The sequence below is a fragment of the Motacilla alba genome, chromosome 8 (assembly GCF_015832195.1).
Source record: "Motacilla alba alba isolate MOTALB_02 chromosome 8, Motacilla_alba_V1.0_pri, whole genome shotgun sequence".
NCBI classification, from domain to species: Eukaryota; Metazoa; Chordata; class Aves; order Passeriformes; family Motacillidae; genus Motacilla; species Motacilla alba.
The window spans coordinates 28391195-28407210 of record NC_052023.1 but is presented as its reverse complement, the minus strand read 5'-3'; the positions used below and the strand labels follow the sequence as shown (position 1 = coordinate 28407210).

At 45.3% G+C, this 16016-nt stretch overlaps 1 protein-coding gene across 3 annotated transcripts in view; it reads left to right on the top strand.

The window, feature by feature from the left end:
• TEDC1 (tubulin epsilon and delta complex 1) overlaps positions 1-15621 on the top strand; it is a 67958-nt gene extending 52337 nt beyond the window's left edge. For all 3 annotated transcript variants that reach the window (XM_038144373.1, XM_038144372.1, XM_038144371.1), the window contains one exon: positions 14385-15621. In XM_038144373.1, the coding sequence (XP_038000301.1) occupies positions 14385-14741 (357 nt within the window). In that variant the 3' untranslated portion in view covers positions 14742-15621. The remainder of the gene's footprint in view (positions 1-14384) is intronic.
• Positions 15622-16016: the final 395 nt, after the last annotated feature.

Below are 16016 nucleotides of genomic sequence, written 5' to 3'. Positions count from 1 at the left end.
GAATTTTATCAACTCGGAAAAATGCACTTCTGAAGTTTTTATTTCTGCCTCATAATGACTGGAGAGGGGGTGAGGAGCTGTGGGTCCCTAGAAGCCGCTGCTAGGAAGAAGTAAAGTCCTGTGGCTTCCTGCAGCATGGGAAAGGTGAGTGGTGAGGGGCACGGCAGGGACTGGGCTGGCTCCCGGTGGGCTGAGTTCCTTCCTGCACGGCTGCAGGGCTGGGTTGTGTTTGCTCTGCCTTAAACCAGGGATTTGTGGCAAAGCTGCAGCTGAGCTCTCACTGAAGAACTCTCCGAGGCTTCTCAAAACCACCTTTTTTTTTTTGTTTGTTTGTTTGTGGGTTTTTGTTTTTTGTTTGTTTGGTTTTTTGTTTGTGAGCACGCTGTTCCTATTTCATCTTTGCTGTTGCTGCTGTTCTTTCTAGTTCCCTGGGCTTTTTGCTAACATGAAGATGTTTGTGTAGCGAGCAGTTAATTATCCCTGCTGTCTGGGGTGCAGGAAGTGGAGGAGTGGTGGGGAATGGTTCGGTGCTGGTGGATTTCCTCAGTCAGCACATTCCCTTTCCTGGTCCCAGAACGCTTCTGTGCTCCACTTTGTATTTGCAAACCTCCATCTGGAGCACTGAGCAGCTGTCAGAGGAGCTCCTCATGCGAAAAGGAATTGAAGAACTAGCAAGACCACAAGAACAGCTTTTGGAGTGCATGGTTGGCTGGGCCCAGATGCCTGGGTAGGGGGGGAACCACAGAGATCAACCAAAGCATCCATCAAAGGCAGCAGTGGGGCACACAGACAGGAGGAGGGCAGGGAGGGACGAGTCTGCTGGCTCTTACGTGCAGTTCTTAGTTAAATGTAGGATTAAATTTGCTGCTGGTGGAATTGCTGTGGCTCTAGCAGATTTAGGCCATTAGAAAACATGAAGCTGCTGTAAACAGTAGGAAGTAAATACTGATCTTTACATTTGCTCTTTGCTTTTGGATGTTCTTGCATTGCTTTGTTCCTCACTTGTCAATATTCCTGGCGGGAGATCCGAGGCTGCTTGTTTGTGCTAAGTGCCTGTAGAGGTCCAGGGGATTGTTGGTGGAAGGCAGCCTGCTCTCTGTCCTGATGGAAGGAGAACGGGAATCATGCCCGTGCACCTGGTTCTCCTTTTGACAGCAGGATCTGAAATCTGCTTTGGACCTGAAGTCCCAGGTTGGTCTGGTTTAGGGCTGGAGTGCATGTGAGAAGTTACTGTACATAAGCAGAGCTGGAAGATTGTTTGAAGGACTCTTGCTCGCTTCTGAGAACTCTGTGCAGGCTGGCCAGGTTTGAACAATCAACGTTAAGCTTGCAGCATACAAAGGGTTGGAAAGATAAGTGTTTATTCTTTGTTTGCAGGTGCAAATTTTTTGTGCAGATTGCTGAAAGAGTGACGAGCTGTGTGAGACACAGAGGCACTCTGTGTACCGGTGGCTAAATCAGCAAACTGATTTCAAACACACACAAAAAACCATAACTGGGAATAAATTACCTAGCCTGACATTTTTCATGGGGCTTATGTAGGCTAAAAGACTGCAGCTCCTTGGGGAGGAGGGGAACATGAAAAACTGGAGTGCTGTCTCCTGTTCTGTGTGCAGAACTCTGGGCTTTGAAGGAAGCGTGGGTGAAAGTTTTTCTTGCTTCCCAGAAGATGCTGCTTTCCCTTCCTTGCCAAAATGCAGAATGTTTGCTCAGGTGACAGGATCAGTTAAAGTATAATGAATAACCAGAGTTAATATTTTACTTGCATTATTTACGAAGATGTTGGCTACTGACCAAGGCAATGAAACATGTAATAAATGCAGCTGGAGAATTATACTCCAGTAAATTTCAGATGAGCTTTATTTAATGATACAGTGTAAAAAAACCCCATTGCAATGAGAGAAGCCACTGTTTTGTAGCCACTGTAAATGTTTAGTGCATTTTTAAGAAATAAGTGCAGCACTTAGGCTCTCACAGTTAAAGCACACAATAAAACAAGGATGAAGACTAGGAATGTCTGCAGGGCTCGGATGCACAAGATATGGAAGCACAGGTCCCAGCATCACTATTTTTTGAAAAGCTTCGAGGCTGATGGGTGGGATTTGAGGCACCAGAAACCAAAAAAGTTACTGGATTTTGTCTAGCAAGTGGTGAGCCACAACAGCACACATCCTCCACAAGGGCAGCACCTTGGGGTCACATCCAATTCTGGCTGGCAGAGGCCGTGTTAAACCCCCAGCCAGAGGCTCATTGTACACAGCTCCACCTGAAGCTCTGTCAGTGTTTTACTGCACCTTTCAGGGTGGGTTTTGGGGACAGGAACTTCCAGGAGGTGCCTGGCTGGCTTTGCAGCTCCAGGCAGACTGTGGGGATGGGTTCCTCTCTGCCAGCAGGAGCTGGGGTCACCGAGTGCTTTGCAGCACTGCTTGGGTTGTTTTTGGGTTTTTGTTTTTGGTGAGTTGACAGGGGTGCTTTTAGAAGGATTCTTTGCATCCAGGCGTTCAAAGCTTAACTTTGTTTCCTTTGTTCTTGAAGCCTTGGCCTTGTTCTCTCAGTTGCCTGCCTGAAATCAAGGGTACTTGATCATAAGAGAAGAAAGTATCCACCTTGTTTCTGTCTTTGTCCCTTGTGCTTGTGGAAGAGCTGACATAAAAGTACATCTGTAATTTAGTGTTGTCACATATCTTTTCTCCAGCCAGAAATGCATCTAAATAAAGCCTTAGTACTCCTCTGAGCTCCAAACTCACCGTTTTTCTCCAATTTACTGGCTCTCTCTAAGCCCTGAGAGCTGTTTGATTGTCTCCCTTTGCAGGCTGGCTGCAGGGCCCGGCCTTTAGCTGCTGTAGGAGTCACAGGGGCCATCCAGGCAGCCTCACATCCACCTACAGCTGCTCCTCACCCTCAGACTGGGACATAATAGACTCTGCTGAATGCATTGTAAGAGCAGTGGCTTTAGAAAATATGCACTGAACCTCTGAAAGCGTTTTCTGTGGAAAATCTCCACCTGGGATTTAAAGTTCCTTTTCCTTGTGCCACAGCTGTGGGTAGGCTGTGTTGCTGCAATGACCTTTACTGTTCTGGATCCCAAAAGCTGGGATAGGAGCTGCAGGGCTGGCTGCTGGGGGAGGTTCTGCAAAGCCCCTGGAAGGGACAAGGGAGTATTTTCTAACTGGGAACAAAACCATTTTGAGGGTGAACAAATTCCCTGTAAGTCATAGAGGGGTTTTTTTTTTGGGGGGGGCTTTGTTTTTGTTTGTAATTCTTGGGTAAGAAAAACCTTTTTCTGAAAATTTGTATGACTAGGTGGTAATAGCTTCCTCTCATCTCTGCATTTTAGGAGTGCTTTGTATGAACATTGCTTTTGTTGGCTGTCCATACAAGGACCCCATTGCTTGAATTTCAAGTTTCACATCCTGTTCTCTCCAAGCAGGATGACTCAGACAAGTGCAGGGCACAAGCAGCACTCTCTCTGAAGTGGCTACTTCCATGTTGTGCAGTGATAAAAGTATTCTAAAAGCAAAGTGGGACCCTCCAAGGCTCTGCAGGCCACTTAGATCTGAGATGATCTATCATCAGTGTTTGTCTCTGCTGCCCAAGATAAAAGTTTGGTAGAACAAATTGAAAAGTAAGTGAGCAATTTATTATCCAAAGCAATACTTGTCTGTTGCCTTCCTTTGTAATTTGTAGTTGTCAGGGTCTTTTTCAGAGTAGCACAGCAGCCTTTTTGCAAGTGTCTAAATTACTTACACTGACATATTCTGGTTTTCATATCATATATTTTCGGTATGTGCCTATTCCTACTTTAATTTCTGTGATCTTCTAATGGAATTCAAGGGTTTGGGAAAGTCTAGAGATAAAACTGCAGTTAAAAAGAAACCCATTTTGAAAGGCTGGAATGGTAGAATGGAACTTTTTTAATTACTGTAAAATGTTCAAGATTTCTAATTTGGAGAAGAAAATGTTTTTTTTTTTTTTTTTCTCTTATTTCCTGTGGTGTGCATTCAGAATTGTGTGGCACATGAGGGTTTCACAAGTCTGGGCTGTGAATCCTTGCAGCTGCTGGTGAGGAGTCTGCAAGTTTGCTGATGCTGCTTGGAGCTGTCCCACTTCTCGGGGCAGAGGCTGTCCCCAGTGGCAGGTGTGCACACCTTGGGAAGGAGCTGAGGAGCTTTAGCTGAGCTCCTGCCTCCAGAGCACAGGGATTCTGCTCAGCTTGGATGCTCTTGCTGAAGTTTTGTGTCTGCTCTCTTTGTGCTGGCATCCTCTTCAGGTGAGCAGAGGTGGTGCAGAAATTTCTTTGAAGACCATTTATTATTTTAAGACCTGTCCTTGTCTGGGTCTGCAGAGTTGCTGTGGTAATATAATTACATTTTTGACTCCTGTTTGTTTTTTTTCCTTTGATTTCAGTCGTTCTCCTCAAAAGTTAACCACTGGGAAACAAAGTACATATGCCAAAAAATCAGAAACTGAGAGTACAGAAAATATTATGGAACAGAATAATGGAATCAAAGAATCATTTACATTGGAAAAAACTGCCAAGATCATGGAGTCAAAGCCAGCACTGACAAATCCAACACTAAACTATGTCACTTAGTGCCACATCTACATGTCTTTTAAAGTCCTTGGGGATGGTGAATCAGCCATTTCCCTGGGCAGCCTGTTCCAGTGTTTGCCAACCTTTTTAGTGAAGAAATTTTTCCTGACATCCAACCTAGACCTCCCCTGGCACAGCTTGAGGCCATTTTCTCTTGTCCTATTGCTTCTTCCCTGGGAGAAGAGGCTGATTCCCACCTGGCTACCACCTCCTTTTGGGGAGTTTTAGAGAGTGAGAAGGTCTCCCCTGAGCCAGGACACCTTTTTATAGGTATCCTGTGGAAGAGGGATGGGTGTGGTGAGGCTCTCAGCACCGCTGAGTCTGGGCTCTTTGTCTCAGGTCTGGCCCTTAGGGATCCATCCCAGGGCTCTCTGGAGGAGCTGCCTCTGCAGATCCAGGGCAGGGGAGAGCTGGGGCAGCCCTGGCCCCGAGCAGCTCTGCCACACGGGCTCACTGCAGCCCTCACAGAGCTCAGCTGCTCTCAGGCCCCAGAGGATCCATCTCCCCTGGGCTTTGCCTGTGCTGCAGTTCTTTGTAGGCTGAGCACACAGGGAGTGCTTTTATCAGCTGTGTGCTTTGTATTGATATTGGGAGGGTATTTGTAATCTTCTGGTAAAGACCCTGAAAAATATGAATGTTGTTCTCTTTTCTTAACCCTGGATCCTTTTCCTTTACCTTAAGCTAAATTGACTTTTCTGACTCCCATCGAGGAATTTAGAGACATGAGTCTTAAGTACAGAGCCATTGGATTATCTTAAAGAAAAACCAAAGTGAAAAGCTCCCAAAACAAGCCAAGCAAACCCCAAGAAAATCTGTTATCCATCCTGACAAGATCAGGTCACTCCTTGTTATGAAATTATCTGAGTCAAATGGTTTAATTAGCATCTAGCTTCCCATTACTGTGCTTGCTCACCATCTTTCCTTTGGAGAGAACAGTGTGGATACTGATCTGAAGGCTTAGGAAGTGCTCTGCAGTATCTGATGTTTAATTGAAGCAGGGAGCAGCAGTGCCAGCTCTTCTCCTCAGATGCAGCTAAGGGTGTTCTGGGTATTAAAACTGTATTTTTAGTTACCAGATCTGTTCCTAGGTGAGATAGGTAGCCAGCTTCTCCCTGGTATTCCCATGTTTGGAATGACAATAGGTGCACCAGGAGCCAGCATTCTGGTGGTGAATGTCTTGCTTCAGAATGCATAAGATTGGAGATGCATACATTCCACATTCCTCCCTAATTGCAGGAAATTGCAGATCCCAGCAAAATCTGGAATGCAGCTGCTTATATAATTACATCTTCTGTCAGTTGCTATAGCTCAGCTTTACAGCCCTTCTAAAATATCTCCATAGTTTATGGGACAAATAATGCCCCTGTTAATGTTACTTTGGGATCACCCCTTTCATTTATTGACCACCAGTTCCAAAGGACTGAGAGTTTTTCCTCATGCTGAACTAATAACAAGTGTTGAAAATCAGTGATTACATTAAGGTGACGTTTTGCTTTAGCTGCTGCAATTATTGTTAAGCCAAAAGACATCATTTAAGTTTCTTCCTGTTGCTGGGGCTGGGTTTAGTAAGAAGTACCAATTCCTGTACCTCAGGTCACTTTGGTTTTGGTTACATGCAAACCTTTCCATTTTATGCCCTTCGGAAACAGTGGGTCATGGAAAACTTGTTAGGTTATTGGCAACTGAGTGCTGCTATCTGCCACTGGTCACTGAAGGACAGATAAGACAGAGATCACAATTCAGAGTTTAATGAAATGTGTTGGCACCACTTACACCACCGTCACAGGTGGGAAACAGTTGAAAGGTTGGAAAGGATTAAAGGAAGGGCAATAAAGGAATTAATTCGGTCTTTTTGAGGAGTGAGAAAAGTGTCATTTAACCAAGGCAAAGTTCACAGCTGGACCACGTTCTGCAAATTCCTAGGCAGGAGTGTTTGAGGGTGTTAGACTTTGGATGAAAGATGGTATGAGCAGACCCAGTGGCTGAGTTGGAGCTTGCTGGAAAGGGGTGTGTTTTGAACCATAACTGCATTTCACTGCTGGGGTAGTGCAGTGATAGGGCAGTATTTCAATTGCTGGAGTCTGTGTTTGGAAACCCAAAACTGTATGTTTCTAGTTTACCAAAAAGTAGCAGAACATTGCAGAAATTACCAGGTGAGAGACTGTAGCCTGTGCTTTGTGATAGATTAGACTATTCATACAGTTTATTATGACTTTAATCCTCCAATGCATGAAAACTGGCATTAAATGGGCTATTTAAAGTCTCTTTGTGTACAATCAGTGCTCTCACGAGAAGAAAGAAACCTCATTTAGGCAGGACAGTGTGGGAAGTCTTCAGCTATTAAAATAGAAAGTGATGGTTTCTAGCTTTTTAAACTGGTTAGTCTTGAGTGTGTAGAAATTGCAGCAGAAAATTAAAACCCTTGAAAGCTGACAGCAGAGAAGCTTGATTCAATGAGACAAGGTTTATAGAGCTGCAGTACTAACTCTGTAACTTCCTTACAGGCTTGAAATTACATTTGGGCAAGTTACTATAAGACATGAATTTGAAATTAGGGTAAGGTGGTTTTTTATAGTAGAACACCTGCTTACTCAGTGTTGTAGTGTTTCCAGAACAGCTGATTTCAGATATTGCTTTTGCTTTAACTTGTGGGCTTTTGTATATAAGCAGCAAATGCCTTTAGATTATTTTCTGAAGGTTGGGGGCCTGATTTTCCTTCTCAGTAAATGTCTGAACTTCATGGGCTCTGCAGGGTCCTGTCCCCCCAGCTCTGTTATTTTTTCCAGCAGCAGGAGCTGCAGGATTTGATTTTCTGTCAATTATGCATTCACAGCATCCCTTGAAATAGTGCCTTCCTCTGCTCCTCTGAGCCTGAATGGGTCCCTGTCTACAGCTAAGGAAGGAAAGCATTTGTCATACCCTCAACCATCATTGTTCAAAAAAACCCCAAAAAAAGCAAACATTTTTGTTAAAAGAAACTGATGCCCCAGCCAAATTATTGTTTATTGTTAAAGAAGGCTAAACCCCTCACCCTATTTTTGTGTGGAAAAGCTTTGTTTTTATGGCTTGGGGGTCACACAGGCCTCTTGGGTTATTGATTTTTGTTCTGTACATAGAGAAGCAGTGCTGGCATGTTCAGTTCCTGCTATCTCTGCTGGCATTTGGGACAAACTCTGCTTGGGCATCCCCTTTGGGTGCTGCTTTTCATGGCTGCTCCCTGTGCAGCAAGGTACAGAATGCATGTTGAACAGTGAGGAACTCCTTGTACAGGAACACAAAGGGCTTGTGGGTGGGAGTTGTGGGATGCCTCTGGCTGTTTTGCTTATATTCTACTTTATTTTCACATCTACTGGTATTTTTCATGTACTTAGAGGGGACTCTGCTCTTCCCCCTACTATGTTATTGATACTTCTGCTTATTGTTTCCTTTTGCTCATTGCTTTTGTACTTGATGCTGTTTTTTAAGTGCTTACAAGGAAGACTTTCTTAAAAGTAGTCTGCAAATCTTTGTTTATCCCTTTTTCTGTATCCTGTTTTCTGTACCCCAGATAGACTGTCAGCTGGGATTGCAGCTCTGCAAGGCATTTCTTGGGGGGTGGCAGTGAAAAAACACTAAACTGCAAGGCAACACAAGGTATAGATAATGATCCTTTATAAAGTGTTTGTACCAATTAAGGACAAGTGCTTGTAAGGTTCAGCCCCTGGACTGATTTGGATTCCAGTCTGGAAAGGGAGAGCTCCTAAAGCAGTGTTCATTTGCCATTCCTGGTTTCCAGTGGCCAGCTGTCAGGATTTCTGCTCCATCCCAGTGATATCTCCGTGCTTATCCTGCTTTCATCCCTCACTTACAGATCTCTATCTGAAATCGATTCTGGTCTGTTCAGTTAGAGTCTGCTCCGTTTGCACGGAACCCGAGAGCCCTGGGCAGCTCCTCCAGGCTGGTGAACCCGTTGCTGGAGATGTTGTGATGTGCTGGGGAGCTGTTTTGGAGCCGGGGTGGAGAGTGCACTGGCTGGCCTGGCAGGTCTCTGTTCCTGCAGTGTGACCCTTCGTTAATCCTATATTGCCAAGCCTGTCATATTTCACTTCATCCTTTTCCAAGCACAGGGGCCTTCTTAGGCATGATGGGTTTAAAATAAAACTCAGAAATGAGCAGCCTTTAGGAATACAAAATTCTGCAAGTCAGATGCTGTTTGGTGTGTTCAGAGTTTATGAAATGTGTTGGGTTATTATGCCCTGATGGCAAAGGAGCATGACTTGGTGGCTTGGATATTGTGTCTGTTTATATTTCCTAATTTCCTTTCACTCCCCAACCCCAAAAGACAAGATCTGAGACTTTTCTGTTTGTTCCTTGTGTCTGGGAGCACAAAGGAGGCTCATTGTGTTTCCTGGCTAAGGCAGTCATCACAGATTGTAGTATCTGTACAGCTTGGCAAGGATAATTTGTATTTCGTCCTCCATGCATATCCTTCTGAACAGGTCTTCTCCCTGTTCATGAGGGAAATATGAGAGGAGGAGTGGACAGATAGGACTGGAGACAGAAAATGTGCCATTTCTAGACTTGTGCAGTGTGTTTTTCTGAACAATACTGCTGTAGCTGTTTCTGCAAAACTCCTAGAACAACATGAAGAGATTGTGATACAAAAGTAATGACATGATTCTGATCTTTATCATCCACTTCAAAAGGAATTCCAGCCATTTGTTTGCTGTTCCTTCTTTGAAGCTGCAATACACTCATAAAATGGAAATGCTCCTATGATTCCCCCTCCTCTTCCTGGAAGTAGATGTTTGGACCTTTCCTTGCTGCTGCTTTTTAAACCTGCATCTCTATCTAGTGGCTTCCTTCAAGGATGCAACTGCGAGGCTTTCAGGTTGCCATGTGAAGTTTCAACAAGCTGAAATGTTGACTTCCAGCATTTGGGAGATTGTCACTTCAGCTAGGCCATTACTGGGAATGATTTCAGTAACATGATGTGCTTATCTAGATCTCTCAGCATCTCTTTGGGATGTCTTGCGTGTTGGTTACATTCTCTCTGAATAAATTCACATTCATCTTGCTTTTCAGCAGAAAAACAATTTCTGTGTATTTTTTACTGCATTTTTTATTAGGGAGTTATTAAAAATGGGAGAGAGATCAGCCTCTCTGGCATGATTCCAGACCCTGTGGAATGAAACACAGAGCTCTGGGAAGCTCATTACCAGAAAGGTGCAGGCGAATGCGAGGGAGCTGAGGGGTGCAAGGTTTCCTTTTGAGGAGGGGTGAAGTGAGCTGAGTGTGTGGGGATCCAAGCAGGAGATGGAAGCAGAGCTTCACTAGCAGGAGGACTGGGGCTGTCCACAAGGCAAATTGTCACATGGTCAGGGGAGGTGAATGTGGGTGACACCGTTCTGGCCTCAAAGCTGTGGAACATGCAAAGAAACTGGAAGGCAGCTTACTCAAAATAGGCAATGTTATCTTTGCCATGATTTGCCCACTGAAGTCATTGTTACAAGATTTATTCAAAGCCAGAGGATTCCCAGGACTGAAAATAGGTGAGATAGTACTGGCTGTTCATTTCATTTAGCCAGCTGCCTTTGGGTAGAAGACATTTCAGGGAAGGTTGTGCTGAGGAGGTGCTGGAGGAGTTGATCATATGTTGGTGTTTGCAGGCTCAAAGCCTCTTCTGTGCATTGGTGCAAGAGTTAACCCACCACGGTGGACTAACCAAGCTGCCTGCTCAGCCTGGTGTTTGGATGTGCCTCCCCTTTGGATATTCCCCTTTCCAGCTCTGTGCTGGGCTCATCCTTTTCTGCTGTGGCCATTTTCCAATCAGATGCCAGCCTGAATGGTTTTGTGAAGGCAGCATCCCAGTGATGTCCCAGGGAGGTGGTCAATCCTTTCCATACCTGCCGGATGTCCTGCCTGGCTTGGTTCCCCCCAGTGCTGAAGAGGTCTCTTTCACTGCAGTGCTTATTCCTGTGCACATTCCTGCTTGTGGATGTGCCAGCAGGACCTGTGCCCGTGCACACTGCAGCCCTTTGCACCGTGCCAGCTTGGGGAGGACAGCCCAGGCTGGCTGTCACTTTGGTCCCTTCTCAGTCTGGTCCCAGATGCAGTACTGCTCCCTGCAACTCCACTGGTTTGTTGGCTTCTTCTTAGAACATCCAAGTTATTACAGTTTTGCTGTTAGCTTTTAGTTCCTAATACCTTTTGAAGACTGGAGTTATCTAAAGGAGGACATCTGGGCACACTCGGGGCAGTTTGGCCGCTGTCCTGTCCCAAAGAGCAGCCATGAAATGAGGAGCTGGGAAGAGAAGCCAACCCTCTGCAGAGCAGGATATGTGTCAGTTTGAAGATGCTGGTTCTTCATCAGCCGATTCCCTCTGTGTTTGGAGTGGAATTTCTCAAAGTGCACCGGGTCCCTTTGGGATGAGGAGGGTTCTGTACAAGTGGAAAAGATGATTATGATGTTGTTGTATTTATTTGGAGAGGATGTGCAGCAGTTTTCAGACAGCACCACGCACCTAATTGGGAATTCAAATTCCAGCTGGTAGATTGAGGCTGAAAGGCAGAGCTGTGGGATGGAAACGGGCAGGCACAAAATGCTGAGGCTCCTAATCTTTTACAATATGTTTGTTTAATACAAAGTGGTCTATTGAGATTGTTTTGCAGAGTAGAATAATCATTGTATGCTGACTAATGGGAGACAGCAAGCTGTTAAAGAGCATCAATTAACCATACAGGAGGAGATTATTGAGCATTTTCACAAGCATTCAGGATGTGAAGAGTAAAGGATATTGTTTGAAGGTAACCCTCGGAGATTTTTAGCAGTTGAAATCTATAAGCTGCAACAGGAGTATCTGTGGCCATGCATATGTTTGCAGAGCCTTCCAAGAACAGAACTGGAGTTAGCATTCCAGTTCCAGATCGTGCTGATAGGAAATAATTAGTGCTTTGCTGAACTTGTTAGCTTATTTAATATTGATACTTTTAAAACTTTCCCCTCTTAAGTTTATCTAATGTTATCTCAGGAAACACTGGTCCTCTTTATAGAAGCTAGCATGTGGAACATCCTTCTGATGCTTGGGCGTAGGTTCTGTCACACTTTTGTTTCCCTGGCTCCAGGGCTGTTGTCCTTGTCCTTAGAGCTGCTCCTGCTTGCCTGCTGTGATTCCTGTCCCCGCTGTTGCTGTGGGTCAGAGCTCCATGCACTCAGTGCTGAGAGGAGCATGCTGCTCCTCCATCTTGTGCCTTGCTTAATGGATAATAAAATCCTCCAGTTTTGACTGGTGGAGAGTATGAAAACCTATGTTTCATTAAGAATGCTTTTATACAGCCTTACTGTGCTTCTGCTGGAGTTTAATGTGAAAAATAAATAACATCTTGTGCGCTCTGTTTGCTGAGTGATGTTGTTGTTTGTAACTGATGGGAAATTTTTCCCATCCTGGATTCCAGCGTTAAATCCACTTGATGCAAACATCATTTTCCATGTATTCATTGGCTGTGGGGAGACCAGATAACACTGAATTTATTTTTTCAGTTTTGTTCCTTCTGAAGTGGTGTTAGAGGATTGCACCTCAGTTATTCTTACAGCCAGCTGCAAGAGATGTCCCTGGGATTCCTTGGGGATTATGATAAAGAGGGACCCCTGGTTCTTGGACAAGGACAAAGATAGACTTCTCTCAGCTTCAATTCTCTGTTCTAATGCCTTAATCAACAGAGGTCTCCTTTAACAGATGGTTCTGCATCGATAAAGCCTTTAATGTGTTAGTAAAAATTCAGAGAAATTTACTCCTTTTCTGATTTGATTGATTTTCTTAATCTTCTTTAAGCCGAGGCTGAGGGGTGAGAATAACTCATCAAAAGACCACGGAGAGGATTAATTACTTGGCTGCAAAACTCCTGAAGATATTCTGAAGGAAGATGTGGGATGCGTGAGCGAAGCCCTGGTGAAGTTGGTGTCTGGAGGAATTTAGCTGTGACTGCAGCTGTCACACCTGCAGTGTTTCACTGTCAGAGAGTGCAGACTGATCCCCGGCATGCCACCCCCTTCTGAACTTGTTTCAGTAATAAAACCTTTCCCCCTGATCTGGGGGATGAAATTCCTTTTCTTCTCCCAGACAGCAGCTGCTCTGACCCTGAGCAGCTGTAGCTCGACAGGGGGAAATGCTGCAGGTGCTTCACTACCTGAGGACTCTTGTCCTTGCAGCTGGGGCTGCTTTGAGCTCTGCTGATCTCTGGTGCTTCAGAGCTGCCAAAATATTCCTGACTTTACAGGGAACTTGTCAAAGCTGTGATGTCTGAGGTACTGATATCTTAATGCAGATCTGCAGATTTAAAACCCCAAGGAGTTCAGCTTCACCCAGGGGCAGGAAGGGGAGGGGTTGCAGAGCAATTTCAAGGCTGGAAGGGGTATCATTAGCACTGAGCTTGACCTGAGCTGAGCTTTGGCCAAAGGCTTCATCCCTGGAGCTGCACTGAAGCATTTCATGGTTCATTATCCTCACAGTAGGAAACAGTGTCTTACTCTGAAGCTGAATATCTTAACTCCAATTTTGATCTTCTTATGGCTTTGTCAGCAAAGTCTGATCTTTAACACCTTTTTTCCCCACTTCCTTTTAGGAAGTAAAGCAAACTGTGTATCTGTCTCCATGAATGGAATATTTTGACCTCTCCAAGTTTCATATTCTGAGGTTTGTTTTCTGGGCTGTGGGTCACTGGATGCCCTGCCTGTGACTCCTGCTCTCTGTTTCCCTGTGGTTTTCTGAGGCACAAACTCCAGAACTGTGCACAAGTCTCAGGAGAGCTCTGGGATTTGTGCAGGTTGCAGAGGCAGCCTCGCTTTTGGGAAACTTTGCTGCTTTTTGACTGAGTTGATTTGGCAGCTTTTTGCCATAGCAGAAACAGAAAATCCCATTGGGCCAAGAGCCATTTCCCTGAAGGCCTTAGCAGGGTGCCTCTTTTACAGATGTTTCCCCACTGACAAGTGCATTTTGAGATGAGTCACTGAATTCATATTTAATCCACGAGTAAAATTGGCAAGGCAATTACCATCTTGCAAGTTCTTCAAATCAAATTGTTGGAGAACATTAAATCAAATGCTTTGGAAAAATCCCAGTATATACAATTGCTTTTATAATCCAGACTGTGATGCTGTCACAAGAAAAGCTTTTATTTTATTGGGGCTTGTCTTCAGTGAAAGTGTGCTGCCTGGTACTTATTTTGGTCTTGGCCTCTGCTTGACTCTGCTCCATTATTTTCCTTTTCCTAATTGTTGCCCCATAATGAGAACTGAGAATTAAGGAATTGCTTGCTTACAGTTGTCACCCCTACTTTTCAGCGTTGCCAAGTGCAGGAAACATTTGCAAACCGAAATAACGCTGTTGTTCACGAGGCAGTTAATCTGTTATGACAACCTGGTGGCTCAAAGCACAACAGGGATGCAGGTGACTCTGCTGGGGTCTCCTTTTTGCTGCGTGTGCTTTGCTCTGAAGCCACCCCACCCACTCCCCAGTGAGCATGGGGAGTAGAGAGGGGTGTAAATCATCACTGGAGGGGCTGCTGGACTGGGAATCTGCAAACGAGTGACTACAGGCAGCTCTCTGGCTACTGAGGCTGCTGCCTGGCTGAAAGCACACCTTAGCTTAATTCAGTTTGCACTGCCACGTGCTGTAGTTTACACTCACAGCTGGCTCCTGCTTTCGATGTCCTAGTCCAAACAAGATGTTTTGTGTTGGTTTCTGGGGGGAGGATTTCTTTCACAGAAATGTTCCCTACTCTTCCCTTCCTGTTCTCTTTCTTCCCTCTACAGGTGGCAACAAGAGAAGAGCTACAGAAGGAGAGGTTCTCTGCCACTGCTAGAAGGACACAGGAAAGCACTGAACTAAAACTGAGAGCTCTCACATCCCTCTGTGCTGCGCAGAAAACCAGAATGCACGGTTTGTACAGGCTGGTGCTGAGGAGCAAACACCCTGCCAGCAAAACGGCCTTGGGTCAGCGTGTGTCCAAGGAGGCTGTTGCAGCTGTCAGTGCTGCAGAGGTGATCAGAGAGCTGCAGGTGAGAGAGGCCAGCCTGCAGAGAGAGCTGCAGCAGCTGCGGCAGCAGTGCAGGCACAGGCTGGATGGAATTGCAGAAGGCTTGGAGGGAGTGATTTGTATCTCCCCTTGAAGAGAGAAACCTGGGCTGGGAGAAGCCCAGGAGCAGAGTGGTTTGGTCACGTTGTGCAGCCTGGCACGGAGGAGTGTGAGCTGAGGAAGCAAATGTAATTTGTAATTCTGCAGCCTGGGAATCATAACTTGTTACTGCTTTGTGAGCTGTACTGGGGCCACAACCTCAGTGCTCTCTCTGCAGCCCCTTTATTGCTAACCCTGCCAATTAAATTCTGCATTAGGCCTTGGTGGGAGTGTGCATAAATCTCCCTTTTATCTTCTGGATTTCTAGTTCTTCTGCCAAGCCCTGGGCTCTTTTACAGCGCTCAGCTGCGAGGCACGGTGTACGTCGAGGCTGTGCATTGAAGTACTAATTGCATTCAATATTTTCCAGCAATTGGAAGAGTTCATTAGTCAGAAAAATCCAAGTATTGGAGAACATGAAAAATACCAAGGCTTAGAGAGATTGGAAATTTTCAAGAGTGTGTTGTTTTAATTCAGCTGCTCGGAGCATTTGTGGCAGCTGTAATGTAGTCACAATAAAGCAAAACAAATGCCTAATAATAAATAAAGCCCTGCACTGATTTCATTTACTGGTGTGATGCACTTGAAGTAATTGGGTTCTCAAAGAGAACAAACTAGAAACCCATTCCATTGGGTTCTGAGTCACAATGAGATGGATAACTTCTGGACCTGCTCTAGGAAGTTTCTGCGACACAGAAATACGACCCTAACTTCCAAGCTTGAGGAGGCTCCAAGTCCTGTCTCTGAAGGCTTCTTCCCTTGGAACAGTGAAATGCTTTTCCTTTGGCCTTAATTTCCTACCCTTTTCTGGTTTGTTTTCACCAAGGAATATTTTTATGTTCTAGTTGTACACTTTGAGGAATAAATAATATTTAAAGAAACCTGTCTGCTTTTCGTTTGTGAATTGCTGTGAGCAGTGGGATTTCTTTTGTCTGGGGAAGCAGCCCCTGGGAGCAGGGTGTTTGTGTGTGTTGTGCAAGGCTGTCAGTCACAAGCAGTGTTCCTGCTGGCAGCTGCCACTGGGAGTGACACCCAGTCCTGGAGCAGAAGCACCCTGTGAGACTGGCAAGGTCCATGTCTGGGGCAGGTGGCCCCAGGTGGCTGCTGCTCCTGGAAGAATCTCCGTGGCTTTGAAAAGCCAATCCACACCACTCTGCTCTCCAAACCATCTCTGCAGGTGCAGGGTACCTGTTTCAGGCTGGCACAGCTTTGGGCAGGTGTTGGCTCCAGGACTGCTGGAGCAATTTAATGCACGAGAGGACTCATTCAG